The sequence below is a fragment of the Nicotiana tomentosiformis genome, chromosome 12 (genome assembly GCF_000390325.3).
Source record: "Nicotiana tomentosiformis chromosome 12, ASM39032v3, whole genome shotgun sequence".
Classification (NCBI taxonomy): domain Eukaryota; kingdom Viridiplantae; phylum Streptophyta; class Magnoliopsida; order Solanales; family Solanaceae; genus Nicotiana; species Nicotiana tomentosiformis.
In genome coordinates, this window is record NC_090823.1 from 13575441 (window position 1) to 13595433 (window position 19993).

General features: G+C 37.8%; 1 protein-coding gene across 2 annotated transcripts; it reads right to left on the minus strand.

The window, feature by feature from the left end:
- Positions 1–444: 444 nt before the first annotated feature.
- On the minus strand, positions 445–6647 carry LOC104111880 (probable methyltransferase PMT20). 2 transcript variants are annotated; one of them, XM_009621676.4, is made up of 9 exons: positions 6301–6589; positions 4172–4221; positions 3725–4014; positions 3194–3342; positions 2907–3102; positions 2345–2555; positions 1511–2186; positions 1338–1415; positions 445–1073 (listed from the first exon to the last, which is right to left on the minus strand). In XM_009621676.4, exons 3-9 carry the CDS (start codon positions 3989–3991, stop codon positions 857–859), a joined length of 1794 nt encoding a protein of 597 aa, XP_009619971.1. In that variant the 5' UTR covers positions 3992–4014; positions 4172–4221; positions 6301–6589; the 3' UTR covers positions 445–856. The 2 variants fall into 2 exon arrangements, with proteins under 2 accessions (XP_009619971.1, XP_009619970.1); XM_009621675.4 differs by lacking the exon at positions 4172–4221 and having other exon boundaries at positions 6301–6647.
- Positions 6648–19993: the final 13346 nt, after the last annotated feature.

A 19993-nucleotide genomic window follows, 5' to 3' on the forward strand; every position in this document is an offset into this window, starting at 1 on the left:
CTCTCTTTTTTTTTAACCTTAAATTCCCTTGTCTCTAATTCTGCCTCCAGCCCAGGTGGGGATAGGATAGAAGATGCTATTATAACCGGGCCCTAGAGGCCAAGGGGTCGTTTGGTTGGAACACAAGTTATCCCAGGATTAATTGTCCCGGGATTGTTATCCCATCCTCTCATAGGGATAAAAATAACACTACAATGCTCAGATAACTAGTTTTACCGCAATTTTATCCCAACTAAACATAGGATCATCTCATCTCAAATTTATTCCGGGATTAATTATCCCTTATCCCTCGTACCAAACGAGCCCTAAAAACTTTTGTTTTTGCACAACACATAAGATACATATATTATTTGGTCACTTTTCATGAGTTAGAATCAGTGTAACAAGAAACACTAAGCTTAGATAGTCCATTGAAAAGAGACTTTCAAAAAGGAACAAATCTAATTAGGTACACAAATAGCTGCAATGTCTTCACTTTTCAACAGATACATACATCACAGCCAGCTCTAAGAGGGATTTGAAAAAAGAAAAGAAAAATAGAATACAACCAAAGAGGACGTGCCTTTTTTTAATAACTGAGAAATCCCCGAGAGCCAGCTGGCGCATAGAGCAAAAGACTTAGGGGCCTTACAAAGAATATATTGTATGACAAAGCCATTAAACTACTAGCATTGGTTATTTGGCTATTAATACTTCAATTCAAAATCTCAATTTGTAATGATCTTTAAAACAAATATATATAATATATATGAGCTGTGTGGACTTACTTATCTCCTATGGGCTGGTATCTTAAATATATAACTTTTCTCTCCAAAGAGACTTTATCAGCAGTTGTTTATCATATGCTGTTCTCATATCATGAACTTTGCTTTGAATACCAGAGCTTCTTTTGGCAAATCAATACCTTCTCCTTCTCTACGCCATATTCGGTTTCCTCCTTACGACAACTCCATCTCATTCCCTTCGCCATAGTAGCAATAGCATCTACAAAATAGCTGGATTCTCGGATTATTGTGTATCCGTTGGGTCGCAAAATACGATCCATTTCCAGCAGAACATACTTCATTTCACATCTGCACAATACATATAACTCCTTAAGTACGGAGTACTAAATATTGAGGATTCATGCAGCCGACCCCAACCACCTTGCGGCTGAGGCGTAGTTGTTTTTGTACGAAACAGATAACTGATGACGGGGAAAAAACAAGTTCGCTAGCCAAAAATAGATGCTTAGCCTTTTAGTTGGAAGGGGGTTAAGCACGATTCGCTCCAGTAATGATGCAGGATAAAATGCAATTAAGCCACGAAACTTGAACATGAGGTAAATGCTTCTTTACCTATGACTTTCAGCAGAGAAGAGACCATCAAGATGAAGGAGATCATATGTCCGAGGATATGTTGAGAAAGCCTCACACCTAGGGAGCAACAAACAAAGAGCTTAACGAAACATAAATATAAAGAGCGACTACAGTAATTTAAGCTTCAGATTTTGCATATAAATCAGTGTTACCAGTCATGAATTGTTCCAATAAGACCCCTATCGTAGACCACAGGAAGTGTATTTGGAGCGTAAGATGAAACCACATTCATGACCCATACTGGAGCATCAATCACAGTGGCAGCGAAACCTCCATACAAGGTGTTCATGTCCATTACATTTCTGATCTTATCGGTCCCAATCGCGGGGAGCAACTTCTTGTAGTGCTTCGCCCGAACCTTCCATTTATCATCATCATGTTTGAAGGCACCAGCACTACCTCCACGGACATCAGAAACACGTTCCGGAGCAACATGCAACCTCTCTGGCCACTTGGCGAGGGCGTCCAACTTGAGTTTCTTAGCAGCTGGATTTGGCACAACCACACAAGGCCGAAGAGGAGTGTACCACGCTGAATCAGGTTCAGTACCATCGTCACATTTTGCTGGATAGTTGTCGGGATTATCGAGCTTCTTATAGCAGCTACTGTCAGACAACTTCTGCCACACTGCAATGTCGTCCTTCTTGTTAAATAATTTGAAGCACATTGAAGTTAACAATTCCTGCAACTTATCGTAATCTGATTTTTGCTCCTCAATGGTGGTATTCCATCCTCTCCAACGATGTTGATAGTTCACCGGTGGGCCAGAGAGGACCCAAAAACCACCAGGACGGAGTATGCGATGTATCTCAAGAAGGTAAACTCCACCTGATAATAATGAGGTAAAATTAGTAAAAGCATCACCGCTAATATCTTGCTTGCTTTGTCTATGAACTAGGGGCAGATGCTGAATTTTGCAAACATCCCTATTTAAGAATTTGGAAAAGCCATGCAATGCAAAGATAAGAAGACATCATACACCTTACCGAATTCGGTCCACGGAATTAGGCATCTTGAGCAATGAGCCATATCAAAAGAGTTTGAAGGGAAAGGAAGACGCTGTGTAGAAATGATGCCCAGAATTGCAGGAATTCCACGTTCCAGCGCAAACTGAACCTGGGCCTGGTGATTGTCCCTTGGGGCAAGAGAGACTGTTAAGATACCACGATCTAGTAAATCGCCTCCCCAGCTTGCCACCTATAGGAAGATGAAGACGAGCATTAGGTTTTACTTGAATTCTGTATCACATGCTACAACTAAATTTCCTGGGAGAAAGATCTGATGTTATAATTCTTTTTTCTTGTCTAGTAATTTGTCGAAGCAAGATATTACAAACAGTGATAATGTACCAAAATCAGTAATAAAAAACTTCAGCATATACAAAGCATAGATATGAATCAATCACTTAAACTTCAGCTGGAGGCTAAATGCAAGTAAAAACTGCAATGAAACAAACCATAAATCGGCGGAGAAGTTGTTCATTTCATATTTGGCAACACATATTGAAACAAAAGCTCCACTGCAAAGACTAAAAGCATAGCCGCTTACCCCACATCCAGTATCAATGGCAGTTCTAATTGTCCCATCTTTCATCTGTGGAATCAAATCTTGCATCAAATCAACATAGCTACCGACTCCGTTGGGAAACATTGTACCACCACCAGGAAAAAGGAACTTCTCCCCTTCTTTTTTAAGCCAATGTTGATTGGACTTTTGTTTGTTAATCCAATCATATGGAACATTCCTGAAGCAAGATCCGACCAGTAAAGGTTCAACGATCATGAACAAATCCAGCAAAGCATTGACAAGTAAAGTTCAAAAAGATGAAGCATTACCTATACCAACATTCATCTCGGCTCTTTGGCCATCTGATTGGCGATTTATAACCATCTGGTGGAGGAACCAAGCATTCCTGCCTTTCAAAACTAGGAGGGCAATGGCGTTCCAAGAAACTTAGCCGATGTTTACCATATTTGTGCCATCTCTGTGATATCATCAAAATAGATCATTAGCACAATAGACTAAATCAGACGCAGAGGCAGATCTAGGATTTCTAGAACATGGGTGCACCACTAAAGAAAGGAGAAGAAAGAAAGTATTATGTGGGAATCGATCCATGTTCCTTTGGGCAAATAACTCCTCATTCAACCAAGTGCATCATACAACCTTTTTTGGAGCATGGTGGCTAGCAATAATATTAGATCAATTCTAGGAAATATAGACATAAAATACGTAATTTGGTGGAGCGACCATGGGCTCACGTGCACGATATTTTGGGCAGCAAATCTGCCCCCGACCACACGGTAATACCAAAATCATATCTCCAAGATTAAAGTTAAGATAAGAAGACTATAAATTATTAATACCTTTGGATCTGTGCATGGAGTATAGTCCTGAAAATCAGCACCGCATTCGGGAAAGGAAATCGCTTTGATCTGAACAGCTCTTGTAGCAGTTCCACTGGGAGTTTCAACTACTTTGCTAACATCCTCAGCTACATATCTCTCCTTTTCGGAGCAAAAAATTCCTCCGAGGTAAAAAGAAAGCCCACACAATACCACAACTGTTAATGCCATGGGAACTTTCCATGAACTTTTATCTGATTGATATGGTTTTCCATCTTTATGCTTCATGTTTCCTAATCCTTATCAGTTACCTTCATACGAGCAAAACAACCACGTAAAACATCCCACCTCTTCAATTAGTAAATCTCGATGCAAAACACGTAAGTGATAGTTTCTTTCAAGTGGATCATCAAGAAGAACGGTATGGAAAGAATATATACTCAAGCAAATGGGAAGAGAAACATATACCAATCATTTTTTGGGGGGTCAAGAATATGATACTCAGCATCTTGCTTTAACTAAAAAGAGAAACGATAATGTCAAATCAAAGGAGGATGCAGCATAAATTCTTAACTTGGGAAGAAGTCAGCCAAAAAGTATACAACAGTCACTACTAAAAATGTACTACAACAATTGAATTCTGAAAAATCACATATTCAGCAGTAATACCTATAACAAACTAGGTACAAGGTTCATTTATCAAAGAATTGCAATCCCAGATCTAATTACAAAGAAGGCATTTATTACCACTCTTAATTTTTTTTTTCTTTTTTGCTAAGAATTACCACTCTTAATTAGATCTGCTAAGATTGAGAGTAGGGAGCATATTAGAATTTACATCTTCACTTTATCTTTAAATTTCCACATGATATAGGGCCCAAAATTTTATCAAATTATGCTGTCCAAATGAGGGCCCTCTTGGGCACTAAAGTCAGTAATGTAAGTACGAAATATGGCAAAATTTGCACCTAACTTGTACCATGCAAGGAAAAAAAACACAAGAAAACAAGAAAGGAAAATACAGTGTAAAAGCTAGTACAATAAAGATAAGTTGAAATTGCCCTTACTTCAATTGTTGACCAAGAAGCAGCTGTACTTTTACTACTCAAATAAGTTTTGCCGAAAGTGAACACACACACACACACAGAAAAAAAAGCAGTAGGAGCATGAAGTGCTTGAAGTTGAGCTGAAAGTGAGAAAAAGATTCAATCTTTATGAACAAATCATACATCTAAAGATCAAATTTTGAACTATATGTGTTGAAAGTGAGAAAAAGATTCAATCTTTATGAACAAATCATTCATCTAAAGATCAAATCTTGCACTACATGAGCTGAAAGTGAGAAAAAGATTCAAACTTTATGAACAATTCATTAATCCAAAGATCAAATCTTGCACTATAAAAGTCAATGCAGTAGAAGCAGGAAATGTTTGAAGTTGAGTTGATAGTGAGAAAAAGGTCCAACCTTTCTAAACAATTCAATCATCTAAAGATCAAATCTTGAACTATACAAGTCATATTAATTCAAGAAAACTAATGAGCCAAGATCTTGTTGAAAAAAACTAAAGAAAACTCAATACTGAAAGACAAGCAAAATTAGCAGTAATAAATGAGAAAGAGACAGCAAAGACTCAATGCAATGAATCTGAAAAGATCTGACACAAAAAATGATAAAAACCAAAATACCACAGAAACAGAACAGTACCCAATAATCAGCTTTCTGATGAAAAAAAATGCACACACACACTATAAAAACAGAATAAAGCTCACTAATCAGCTATCTGATTAAAAAAATGCACACACACACACAAAAAAAACAGAACAAAGCTCACTAACCAGCTTTCTGATGAGAAAAATGCGCACACACACACACACACAAAAACAGAACAAAGCTCACTAATCAGCTTTCTGATGAAAAAAATTAACACTAAAACACACAGAGACGCACACAAAAAAAAAACAGAAAAAAGCTCACTAATCAGCTTTCTGATGAGAAAAACGCACACACACACACACACACAAAAAAAAAAAACAGAACAAAGCTCACTAATCAGCTTTCTGATGAAAAAAATTAACACTAAAACACACACACACACACACACACACACACACACACACACTATAAAAACAGAATAAAGCTCACTAATCAGCTATCTGATTAAAAAAATGCACACACACACACAAAAAAAACAGAACAAAGCTCACTAACCAGCTTTCTGATGAGAAAAATGCACACACACACACACACAAAAAAAAACAGAACAAAGCTCACTAATCAGCTTTCTGATGAAAAAAATTAACACTAAAACACACAGAGACGCACACAAAAAAAACAGAAAAAAGCTCACTAATCAGCTTTCTGATGAGAAAAACGCACACACACACACACACACAAAAAAAAAAACAGAACAAAGCTCACTAATCAGCTTTCTGATGAAAAAAATTAACACTAAAACACACACACACACACACACACACAAACACAGAGACAAAAAAAAAACAGAAAAAAACTCACTGATCAGCTTTCTGATGAAAGAATGCACGCGCACACACACACAAAAAAAAGAGACCCAAAAAAAAAGGTAACAGTAAAGTACCTGTATGTTAGGAAACTGATAAAATTATATCAGGAAATCTTGAAATACTCAAAAATTTCCCTTACACTTCTGAGTAAGAATCTTGATCAAGAATGTGTTTTTGAGCAACCCCAGATGTGGAGGAAGAAGAGATATATCTCTGTATGTATATCTTCACATCTGTATATGTAAAGATAGAGCAAATATAAATCAACCTTAAATTAATATTGAAAATAACTACTCCTATTAAGAAAGAAACTGTTTATATGTCATTTTCCTATTTTCAGATTCTTGGCCTTGTGCAATTGTGCCTCTCGCTAGCTGTCTTCTTTCTCTTTTAATTTATTATACTCCCTTTTCATATGGTCCCTTTTGGCTTTTATTCTCTCTCTGTAGAAAATATTAAAAATATCAGAGCTTTTTTTCTCACATTACTCATCTGGGTAAATTTATTTGTCAGGTAAAAGGTAAGAAGAGAATGATTTCTACCATTGAACCCCCAAATGAAATGAATTTAGGCATATAACACCTAGCATTATAATGGAATGGCTAAATATTAAAATCTTTTCATTCTTAATCAAAAACTTGACTTTTAAGTTTGTTTGGATGGTTCTTACGTATCGTATTATTACTTTAAATATAATATTTATTTTGATTGTTACTTAAATTTTATTATATCATATTATTAAATTTGTTGTTATATAACGATTAAAAGTACCACATTATGAAACGATCGATTTTGTGTGGTCGCATCGTCACCTTATTTTTACTCTCATATTGTATTTATTTATTATTAAATAATTCTATTTTATTTTTAATCCTAAAATTTTATATAACAATTTTAACTCGTACCTTACTTTTTCTTTATAATATTCTAAGTTTATTCTTCATATTATTGGTGCATGGCATCATGAAACGACGACAAACAAATACAATCTATCCAATCATTATATACTTTAAAATAATACAGTAAAATATAATACAATGCAATACAATACTATACGATATATTATGAAACAATACATAACAATCCTCCAAACAAGTTTTTAAGCCTTAAAATAAAAGGAAAACCTTTTAATAGACCAATATGCATCATTGCGAATTTCAATTAGTTGGATCATAGTATAGGTACCCGAGCAAAAAAAATTAGAATCTTTATAAATAGCTTGCCAAATTTATTATTTCTTTTTTCTAAATAGTACATAAATTATATATTAATTATACAAAGTTATACTTATATTATATACTATTTTTAAGTTAAACGGTTGAGTGAGCTATTTATGTTAAGTGATTGGGACCCTTTTTTTTTTTGCTTTTTCTTGGATCCTTGTGTTTATTATAGAAAAAATATCTGAGTCCCACCACATTAAGGGGGTTTAATATTTGTGATTGATTTTGCTAAACCTTTCTTTTCACAGTGTTAACACGGTTTTTAGTGTATTTACAGAATTAGCCTCTTTAAAGAACCTATGATGTCTCCATCCAAATTACAGTTGTACAATGGCAGTCCGATGCACAAATCATATCGGCATGATCCGAGTAGGAGTCGTAGTTCAAGGGATGTGACATAGACAATCTACCCTACGGTAAGCATTAGTGGCTATTTTTACGGCTCGAACACGTGACTCATAGGCCATACGAAGATAACTTTTCGTTGTTCCAACACTCTCTTTCCATTGTATCAAGTGACATATTTTAATTAAACTTTGCGTCGAAGTAAATTAATATATATTATTTTTAGCTTTAATTTTAACTCTTAAATTTAACTTAATTAATTTGATGTAGATGTCGAGTGGAAGTAATGATCTCCCGCGATTATTGGCTATGTTGGGTCTTTTCTCCTCCCTTCTAATACGTTAAAAAAAGCCTTCTAAAATGGATAATGATAAATATTTACACACATTAAAACATTTTAATTTAGCAAATTTGAAGTTTAACAGTATTATTATTCCTTGATCTTATCATTGTATTGTTTTCCCTAGTTAGATGCCTAAATTTTAGTATTAAATGTTTTAGTAATTACATCTTTATTTATTGATCTAATCAATTATTGCATGTTATCTTCTCTTTTCACTACTGTGAGACATCTCTATAACAACATCATTGTATAACAGTCATTTACTATAAAAGTCAAGTTTCCTCTGATCCTATTTTTTAAAATATATTTTACCTCTATATAATAATTTTTTACCTATAGCAGTAATAATCATATCTATAGCAGAACGCTCTTTGTAAAATTACTCATCTATAACAGTCATATAGAATCTTTAAGATTACTAATAGTAATTCCAAAATTATGCGCACAATCTTGTCCATTAAACAAAGTTTATATCTCGTATAAGATATAAGATTTGAAGATTTTCACATTGAATCTTTTTCATTGGACAAATTCCAAAAAAAAATTAGAAAGAAATTTAATTGTTAAGCTCTTAGATTGTCTTCAAAGGAAAGCCTGGATACCTTTTTGCTAAACTTTGGACATAATCTTCGCGAATTCAAGCGTTATATCGCTAGTAAGATAATAAAATCTACGAAACAAGTTACAATTACAAAGTTCTTCCATCAATCTTGAAAGAATTTATTTTTTTAGGTAACTTTAAAATATCTGCCTTAGAGTTTAAATCTTTATATGTTTAGTTATGAATTTATTAATAATATATTAGCCTTCTTCAATATTTAACTAGTGAAATATGCATATATTTTGAGATTTTAAATTTGAATAATTTTTATATATTTTATATGTAACATTAAAAAGGAATAATAATTAATGTTTGGATAATTTTATCAATAACAGCCAAAATATTTAAATGTCAAATGATGTTATAGGTGTATAACAACCATTTACTATAAAAATCAAAAAATATTGAAATAAACGATATTGTTATAGAGAAGGTTGACCGTATATGGTGATACAATTTTAGATATAAAGTTGTAATTGCTGAGTATATCAAATTTAATACTTTTTAAGATTTCAAGAGTTCTTAAATAAGAATCTTAGAGCACGTTTGGACATAAGAAAATTTTTTCTTTTTTCCAAAAGAAATCACCTTTTTTCCGAAGTCAATATTTGTTCATAAATGTTTCAATTTTCACTTGAAGATACATTTTAGAAATTTTCAAAAATTTGAAAAACTCCAAAAAGTTATTTTTTAAAATTTTCACTCAAATCACTCACAAAACTTCAAAAACAACCCAAAATTATATTCATGTCCAAACACAACTCTAAATTTCAAATACCATTTTTACTTGAAATTTTTTTCCCCTATTTTGGAATTTTACAATTCTTATGTCCAAATGCCCACTTACTCCGCATAGAAAATAGAGTCAAACCTCTCTATAACAACCTCCTTTGTTTCGATATTTTTAGGTTACGATAGAGAAGTGTTGTTATAGTGAACATATATTATAATATAATAACATAAAAATCAGTTATGTAAAAAATTTGGCTTTCATAGGGAATACCTGTTATATAATGATGGTTTTATAGAGAGGTCTCATTGTATAAGTTCGAGCTAAAATATTGTCGAAGCACTAGATCCGATCCTAAGTACGATATAGTAAATGTTTTATACTTAATATATATTTTACTATAATTTATCACTTAATTATAATAAAATGATGTAGTTGACGCATATGACAAAGTCCCAAGAGAGGTGCTCTGGCGATACTTGGAGGCTAAAGGGGTTCTAGAAGCCTACATTAGGGTGATTAAGGACATGTGTGATAAAGCTAAGACTCAGGTTAGGGCAGCGGGAGGAGACTCAAAACACTTTTTGGTTATGATGGGGTTGCACCAGGGATCAACTCTTAGTCCATTCATATTTTTCTTGGAGATGGACGCATTGACGAGACACATTCAAGGTGAGGTACCATGGTATATATTATTTGCTGATAACATAGTTTTAATTGACAAGACGCGGGGTGGTATTAACGAGAGACTGGAGGTTTGGAGGCAGACCCTAGAGTCTAGAGGTTTCAAGTTGAGCAAGACCAAGACGGATACATGGAGTGCAAGTTCAACAACGGTACCCAGGAAGGGGATATGAAGGTGAGGCTTGATACGCAAGTCATCCTCAAGAGAGGTAGTTTCAAGTATCTTGGATTTATAATACAGGGTAACAGGGAGATTTATGAAGATGTCATGCATCGTATCTGTCATGACCCAAAATTTCACCACAGGCGTCGTGATAACACTTAGTCTCTAAGACTAAGTAAGCCGATTATAATTACAATTCAAGCCAAATTTTTTTAAATAGAAACTAACAACGGAAATAGTTACAAATAACCTCCCAAGACTGGTAATATTGAGTCACGAACTCTAACTGAATACATGAAATGATCTCAAGGATCGAATACTCAATACTATTTGATTAATAATTAATAGTACAATAAAATAGAAAGACTTCAAGGGACTGCGACGACCAAGCAGCTCTACCTTGAATCCTTACGATCACACTCTAACTCTGTCTGAGTCCGATAGCTCCAATACCTGGCTCTGCATAAAAATATGCAGAAGTGTAGTATGAGTACACCACGGTCAGCACCTAGTAAGTATCAAGACTAATCTCCGTGGAGTAGAGACGAGGTACAATCAACACACTCACTAGTCTAATAAGGAAACAAATAACATTAAGAACAACACAAATCAACCAGTGATATGCACAGCAGGGCAATAAGAACACCATTAATATCGCTCAACAAATAATAAATACAAGTACACCCAATTAATTCAAGTCCTTCAAATAAATGTCTTTCACATATAATTCTTCCAAATAACTCTCTTTCAAATATAATTTCCTCAAATAAATATCTTTCAAATATAATTCTTTCAATAAATCTCTTTCAAATATAATTTCCTCAAATAAATATCTTTCAAACGCAATTCTTTCATATAATACTTTTTGAATAAAAATCCTTCCAAATAAATATTTTGAATATAATTATTTCAATTAAAAGTCACCATGTGACATCCCATTTCATTATCATAAAAATACGGGTCTCAACCATTTTTTATATTTTTCGTAAATACGGGTCTCAACCCACTTTCATATTTCTACGTCACTTCGTGCCCATAATTAAATCATCATATTTTCCCGGCACCTCGTGCCCACTTTTCAAATCACAGCTGCACGGACAGTTCGTGTGCCAATAATAAAACCATCATATTTTTTCCGGCACCTCGTGCCCATGTTTCATATCCGGCGTACAACCCGATCCCATATAACATTACCGGCCCGGCAATAGCCACAGGCTCACAATTTCAACATAAATCAGGCTATTATCAAGTTTATCGAAACAACAAGACAAGTTGCACAAGATATAAAAATAAACATAAGGAATACCCAACAACACCACATTGTGCCAACTGAAATTTTTAATTTCCTTTCTTTCTTCTTTTCAGTAAATGTGGTAAACAATTTTCTCAACACATAATGAACCCTTTTCCCGGTAGGACATATAATTCATAAAATTGAATTCAATTATTCCGAAATCACATCGAAACCTATTGTAGTTAGTAATAAAAAGTCACATTTGGACTTATAGTCCTCAATGGTGTACACAAATAAAAATGATAGACACGGGCTAACATCATCAACCCTCCCAATAGGGATAAACATATAAATGGGTCATAAAATTATGAAGCTCACCCATAAGCGGAGCATAATAGGAAGACTCACCTCAATATTCAGAACCGAATTAAATTAAGGGAAAATATCTTTATAACAGATCAGGATCATACATGTAATGACACCCTTTGGTGTATTAGCCTCAGCCATACCATAGCAAATATATCAACGGTCTGGGCCTCTCCCTCTAGGGCGCCCTCTACCCGCCTGTCCTCTATCCCTAACTGGCTGTGCACGTGGGGTAGTAACTGCATCGGGCCCCTTAGCCTAAGTGTTCTGGTGAAATCCACCTCTCCTAAGTCTGGGACAATCTCTCATGATATGCCTAGTATCACCACACTCATAACAACCCCTCTAAGGTCGCAGCTACTCGTACTGAGTCTATGCTGGATAACTGGAATAACCACTGTATGAATATCGTGCTGGTGGTGCACTATAAGAACTTACTGGAGCACCCCGAGTAATCTGATGTGCGGACTGAGCTGGCTGACTGCTCGAGCCTCCGCCATAATGGGTCATAGCTGAAGAGTAAAATCCACTGAATCCTCCAGAGCTTCGAGACCTTTTGGCCTCCTTAGACTCACTTTCCTCTCCTAGACCACCCTCAATCGTCGTTGCAATCTCCACTACTTGTGAAATGGAGTATCAGTTTGCAACTCTCGAGCCATGCATCTTTTAAGATCATAATCGAACCCCTTAATGAATCTGCGAACCCGCTCTCTGACTGTAGGTACCAAGATAGGTGCATGACGGGCCAACTCACTGAACCTGATAGAATATTCTAACATTGTCATAGTGCCCTGACGCAACCGTTCAAGCTCTATGCGCCATGCATCACTTAGTGTCTGGGGAACAAACTCTTTCAAAAACATTTCTGAAAATTGAGCCCAAGTTGGCGGTGTTGCATCGGCTGGGCTACATTCTTCATAAACTTGCCACCACTGATACGCTGCGCCTGACAGTTGAAATATAGTAAAGGCTACTCCGCTCACTTCCACAATACCCACGGTGCGGGGAATACGGTGACACTTTTCTAGAAATCCTTGGGCATCCTCTGAAGTTGTGCCATAGAAAGTAGGTGCTCTAGTCGCGGCACGTGCCCTTCCTCGGCCTCTACCTAGGCCTCGAACTCTTGCAGCCCTAGCAGTATGTGTGGGTGTCTGCTCAGCTGACCCGATAGCACGCGTCCTCACCATTCGTGAGATAATAGAGATGCAAAAGCTCAAATTCCAAATTCAACAATTTTCGCACGACAAGAATGAAAGAAATGAAAATTTCCTAACAGTTTTGTAGTCTCTCGAAGAGAAGTACAGACGTCTCCACACCGATCCGCAAGACTCTACTAGACTCGTTCGTAATTCGTAGAACATATGAACCTAGGGCTCTGGTACCAACTTGTCACAACCCAAAATCCTACCACAGACGTCGTGATGGCACTTAGTCTCTAAGACTAAGTAAGCCGATTATAATTACAATTCAAGCCAATTTTATTTTTAGTAGAAACTAACATCGGAAGTAGTTACAAACAACCTCCCAAGACTGGTAATACTGAGTCACGAACTCTAACTGAATACATGAAATGATCTCAAAGATCGAATACTCAATATTGTTTGATTAATAATTAACAGTACAATAAAATGGAAAGACTTCAAGGTCTGCGATGACCAAGCAGCTCTACCTTGAATCCTTACGATCACACTCTAACTCTATCCGAGTCCGATAGCTCCAATACCTGGCTCTGCACAAAAATATATAGAAGTGTAGTATGAGTACACCACGGTCGGTACCCAGTAAGTGTCAAGACTAATTTCAGTGGAGTAGAGACGAGGTACAGTCAAGACACTCACTAGTCTAATAAGGAAACAAATAACAATAAGGGCAACACAAATCAAACCAGTGATATGCACATCAGGGCTACAAGAACACCACTAATATCGCTCAACAAATAATAAATACAAGTACACCCAATTAAATCAAGTCCTTCAAATAAATGTCTTTCACATATAATTCTTCCAAATAACTCTCTTTCAAATATAATTTCCTCAAATAAATATCTTTCAAATATAATTCTTTCAATAAATATCTTTCAAATATAATTTCCTCAAATATCTTTCAAATGCAATTCTTTCATATAATACTTTTTGAATAAAAATCCTTCCAAATAAATATTTTGAATATAATTATTTCAATTAAAAGTCACCATGTGACACCCCATTTCATAATCATAAAAATACGGGTCTCAACCATTTTTCATATTTTTTGTAAATACGGGTCTCAACCCACTTTCATATTTTCACGGCATTTCGTGCCCATAATTAAATCATCATATTTTTCCGGCACCTCGTGCCCACTTTTTATATCACAGCTGCACGGACAGTTCACATGCCAATAATAAAACTATCATATTTTTCCCAGCACCTCGTGCCCATGTTTCATATCCGTTGCGGCGTGCAACCCGATCCCATATAACATTACCTGCCCGACAATAGCCACATGCTCATAATTTCAACATAAATCAGGCTATTATCAAGTTTACCAAAACAACAAGACAAGTTGCACAAGATATAAAAATAAACAAAAGGAATACCCCAACATCACATGAAAATTACTAACACAATAGCTCCACATCATCACATATCATCCATGACAATATCCACCCTTATCTCTCCTATGGCCACCCTTATCACTCTATAATAGCCTCCCTTATCTCTCCGCCCCGACAATATCAATAGCCACCCTTATCGCTCCTATAGCCACCCTTATCTCTCCTATAGCCACCCTTATCGCTCCGCCCAGACAATATCCCAAAACACATAACAACACTGAAATGCCTCCCTTATGCCCACATAATATCAACAGTGGACTGCCACCCTTATATCCTTAAAATAATAACTTACACAACACAACAATTTACACGGAATATTATCACGGCAACATAACAAAAATCAATTCATATCACAATTTACCCAATGGCCACAACCAATTCCAAAGACATAACTGTCACGACCCAAAACCTGATCTTTCGTGATGGCGCCTATCGTGGAACTAGGCAAGCCGACTCATTTCCAAACCAACCGATATTTTCATTTCAAAGATAATTTCAATACTATTTAACATAAAACCTTCATTTAAAGAGTTCAAATCAAAATAAAAGTGCGGAAGGAAAAGCCCGACATCAGGGTGTCACTAGTCATGAGCATCTACTACAATCTGTCTAACAACATCAAGGCTAACTCAGCCTGGAAAATAGCTAAATACGACAAGAGAAAGATAAGAGGGAGAAGAGCAGGGGCTGCGTTCGCCAAACAACTACCTTGCTATCCCCAAGAAAAATCTGCAATCAGAACACTCAATAATCGCTACCGTGTCCAGCTACACCTGAATCTACACACAAGGTGCAGGGAGTAACGTGAGTACGCCAACTCAGTAAGTAACAACAATAAATAAATACTGAGCAGTAGTGACGAGCAATAAAGCATATAACGTTCATATTATGAAATCTCAGTAAAGTACAACATGCTTTAAAAATCAGTGTTTGAATCAAATCATCTCGTTTAAACCCGGTTCCAGTAAAAATCATTTCAAGATATTTTTCCAACAGTTTTTCAAACAAAGGCTCAATGCAAAGGTGAGCAAAAATGATTAAATCATAAACAACCCCTCGGGCAAAACATCACTCATATACAGCCCATTGGGAAAACCTCATAGTCACTCGTGCCACTCGGGCATACCTCACAATGACTCTTGCCATTCGGGAATACCTCACAATCACTCATGCCTCCCAGTCACTCAACACTCGGCATTCGCACTCAATAGGTACCTGCGCTCACTGGGGGTGTGTACAGACTTCGGAGGGGCTCCTTCAGCCCAAGCGCTATAATCTGCACAGATAACTCACGTGCTACACGGATAACTCACGTGCCATAATAATAAAGTATGCTACAGGCGGGCAGCCCCGATCCACACTCATCCTCACAAATCAGGCCCTCGTCCTCACTCAGTCATAAACCTCTCAAGCTACTCAGGCATTTCAGTAAAACAGGGCATTCGGCCCAAAATATTTATATACATCAAAATAGAGTCATAAAACTGAGTTATGCGGTAAACAAGTATAAACATGACTGAGTATAGATTTTCAATCGAAAATAATAAGAGGACAGTAAGAAACAACCCTAAGGGTCCAAACAGCATTGACGCAAGGCCCAAACGTGGCATTCAGCCCAATTTACAGAAATCCTTTCTAAAACATATAAGTATCATATGGTTTCAACAAAATATGCAACTTTACAGTTGCTACGGGATGGACCAAGTTACAAATCCCCATCGGTGCATGCCCAGACGCCCGTCACCTAGCATGTGCGTCACCTCAAAATAGAAGAATGATACAAAATCCGGGGTTTCATACCCTCAAGACTAGATTTTCAATCGTTACTTACCTCTAACCGGTCAAATCTCTATCCTGCAATGCTCTTGCCTCTGGACTCGGCATCCTACTACTCCAAATCTATTCATAATCAATACAATACCATCAATATACGCTAATGGAATGAATTCCACAAGAAAAACTTCAAATTTAGACCAAAATCTAAAATTGGCTTAAACCTGGCCCCCGGGCCCACGTCTCGAAATTCGAAAAAATTTACAAAACTAGAAAGCTCATTCACTCACAAGTCTAACCATACCAAATTCATCAAAATCCGACATCGTTTGGTCCTTCAAATCCTTAAATTACTCTAAAAAATTTCCAAGCCCTAACCCCTCATTTTTACTAATTACAATGATTAAACAACGAAAAAATCACCATATATACGAGTATTAGGCTCAAGTAACTTACCTGAATGAAATCCCCTTGATTCCCTCTTCAAAACCCTCCAAAAGCTCCAAAAACCGAGTTGAAATTGTGAAGAATGACCAAAAATTCATGAAGGGTTCAATTTATGCCTTTTTGCCTGCAAAACCGCATCCGCGGTCCAGATAGCGCACATGCAGCCTACGCTTCTGCGCCCAAAAGCCCGCATCTGCGGAAGTCACTTAAGGTCCTAAAACCCGCACCTGCGATCACCTCTTTGCACCTGCGGTTTCACAGGTGCGACCCCTCATCCGCTTCGGCGATAAAACTCCAGGCTTCCAAACCCTGCACCTGCGACTAAATTCCGCACCTGCAAAACTCGCACCTACGGTTCCCAACCTGTAGGTGCGGCCACACCAGAACAGCAGCACCAGCTGCATTTTTTCAACTTCAAACTTCCCGTTAACCTTCCGAAATTATCCCGAGGCCCTCGGGACCTCAACCAAAAATACCAACAAGTCCTATATCAACATACAAACTTATTCGAACCTTCGAATCACTCAAAACAACATCCAAACACCAAATTACCCTCGGATTCAAGCCTAAGAACTTCTAAATTTCCAAATTCGACAAAAGATGCCGAAACCAACCAAACCACGTCCGAATGACCTCAAATTTTGCACACACGTCATAGATGACACTACGAACCTACTCCAACTTCCGGAATTCCATTCCGACCCCGATATCAAATTTTTCACTGCCGACCGAAATCGCCAAATTTCTAATTTCGCCAATTCAAGCCTAATTCTACCACGAACCTCCAAATCACATTCCGGACGCACTCCTAAGTCCAAAATCACCTAACGGAGCTAACAGAACCATCAAAATTCAAATCCGAGATCGTTTACACATAGGTCAATATCCGGTTGACTTTTCTAACTTAAGTTTCTACTTAAGAGACTAAGTGTCTCAATTTACTCTGAAACCACCCCGTTCCCGAACCAACTAACCCGATATAACATAAGATAGCTGAATAACATAGAAAGAAGTAGAAATGGGGAAAACAGGGCTATAACACTCGGAACGACCGGTCGGGTCGTTACATCCTCCCTCTCTTAAACATCCGTTCGTCTTCGAACGGATGTAGAAACATACCTGGACTCTCGAATAGGCGTGGCTATCTGCTCCGCATCTCCCGCTCGGTCTCCCAGGTGGCCTCCTCCACAGGCTGATCTCTCCATTGCACCTTCACTGAAGCTATATCCTTTGACCTCAACCTTCGAACCTGCTGATCCAAAATAGCCACCAGCTCCACATCATAAGTCATATCACCCTCCAACTGAACCTTGCTGAAATCCAAAATACGGGACGGATCTCCAATATACTTCCGAAGCATTAAAACATGAAACACTGGATGCACACTCGACAAGCTGGGTGGCAAGGCAAGCTTATAAGCCACCTCCCCAATCCTCTGAAGCACCTCAAAAGGCCCAATGAACCGGGGGCTCATCTTGCCCCTCTTCCCAAACCTCATAACACCCTTCATGGGTGATACCTTCAGCAAAAACTTCTCCCCAACCATAAAAGACACATCACGGATCTTCTTATCCGCGTAGCTCTTCTGCCTAGACTGTGCCGTGCGAAGCCGCTCCTGAATCAATTTCACCTTATCTAATGCGTCTTGGACCAATTCTGTACCTAAGAGCCTAGCCTCACCTGGCTCAAACCATCCAACCGGAGATCTACACCTCCTCCCATATAAAGCCTCGTACGGAGCCATCTGAATACTCGACTGATAACTATTGTTATATGAAAACTCCACGAGTGGCAGAAACTGGTCCCATGAACCCCCAAAGTCAATGACACAAGCACGCAACATGTCCTCCAATATCTGAATAGTGCGCTCGGACTGCCTGTCCGTCTGAGGGTGAAAAGATGTGCTCAACTTAACATGAGTACCCAACTCTCACTGCACGACCCTCCAAAACTGTGATGTGAACTGAGTACCCCTATCTGAAATGATAGAAATTGGGACACCATGCAGGCTAACGATCTCTCGGATGTAAATATCAGCCAACCGCTTTGAAGAGTAAGTAGTACCAACTGGGATGAAGTGCGCGGACTTGGTCAGCCGATCCACAATAACCCAAATAGCGTCGAACTTCCTCGAAATTCGTGGGAGTCCAACTACAAAGCCCATAGTGATCCGCTCCCACTTCCACTCTGGGATATCTAATCTCTGAAGCAAGCCACCTGGTCTCTGATGCTCATACTTAACCTGCTGACAGTTGAGACACCGAGCCACAAACCCAACTATATCCTTCTTCATCCTCCTCCACCAATAGTGTTGCCTCAAATACTGGTACATCTTCACGGCACCCGGATGGATGGAATACCGCGAGTTGTGGGCCTCCTAAAGAATCAACTCTCGAAGCCCATCTACATTAGGCACACATATCCGGCCCTGCATTCTCAGCATGCCATCATCACCAATAGTCACATCCCTAGCATCACCTCTCCGAACCCTGTCCTGAAGAACGAGCAAGTGGGGGTCATCATACTGACGCTCCCTGATACGGTCATAAAGAGAAGACTTGGATACCATATAAGCTAATACCCGACTAGGCTCCAAAATATCCAATCTGACAAGCTGGCCCGCTAAGGTCTGAACATCTAATGCCAAAGGTCTCTCTGTTGCTGGAAGATATGCTAAACTCCCCAAACTCTCTGCTCGGCGACTCAAAGCATCGGCCACCACATTGGCCTTCCCCGGATGGTACAAAATAGTGATATCATAGTCCTTAAGAAGCTCCAACCATCTCCGCTGACGCAAATTAAGATCCTTCTGCTTTAATAGATACTGCAGACTCTGGTGATCAGTATAGATCTCACAATGAACCCCATACAAATAATGACGCCAAAGTTTCAAGGCTGGAGGAAGTGGTTTGGGTTCTTAAATATGACGGAAGAACTGTTCAGTTATTTCTTATTTTGAGTTTATTGTTAGTTATGTATATCGTGCTTATTTAGAATCACACATTACTATATTGTTGGCCCTAGTAGGTGTCGAAGTCGACCCCTCGTCACTACTTCTTCGAGGTTAGACTAGATACTTACTGGGTACATATTTTTATGTACTCACACTACACTTCTGTACTTGATTGTACATGATTTGAGGCAGGTGCATCTGGCCACCAGTCCGGCGCGTAGATTGATTTCCCAGCTCGAGATTCCCAGGTGAGCTACCCTTTTAAGCCGTTCTGCAGCAGCTGGAGTCTCTCTTATGCTTTATTTTCTA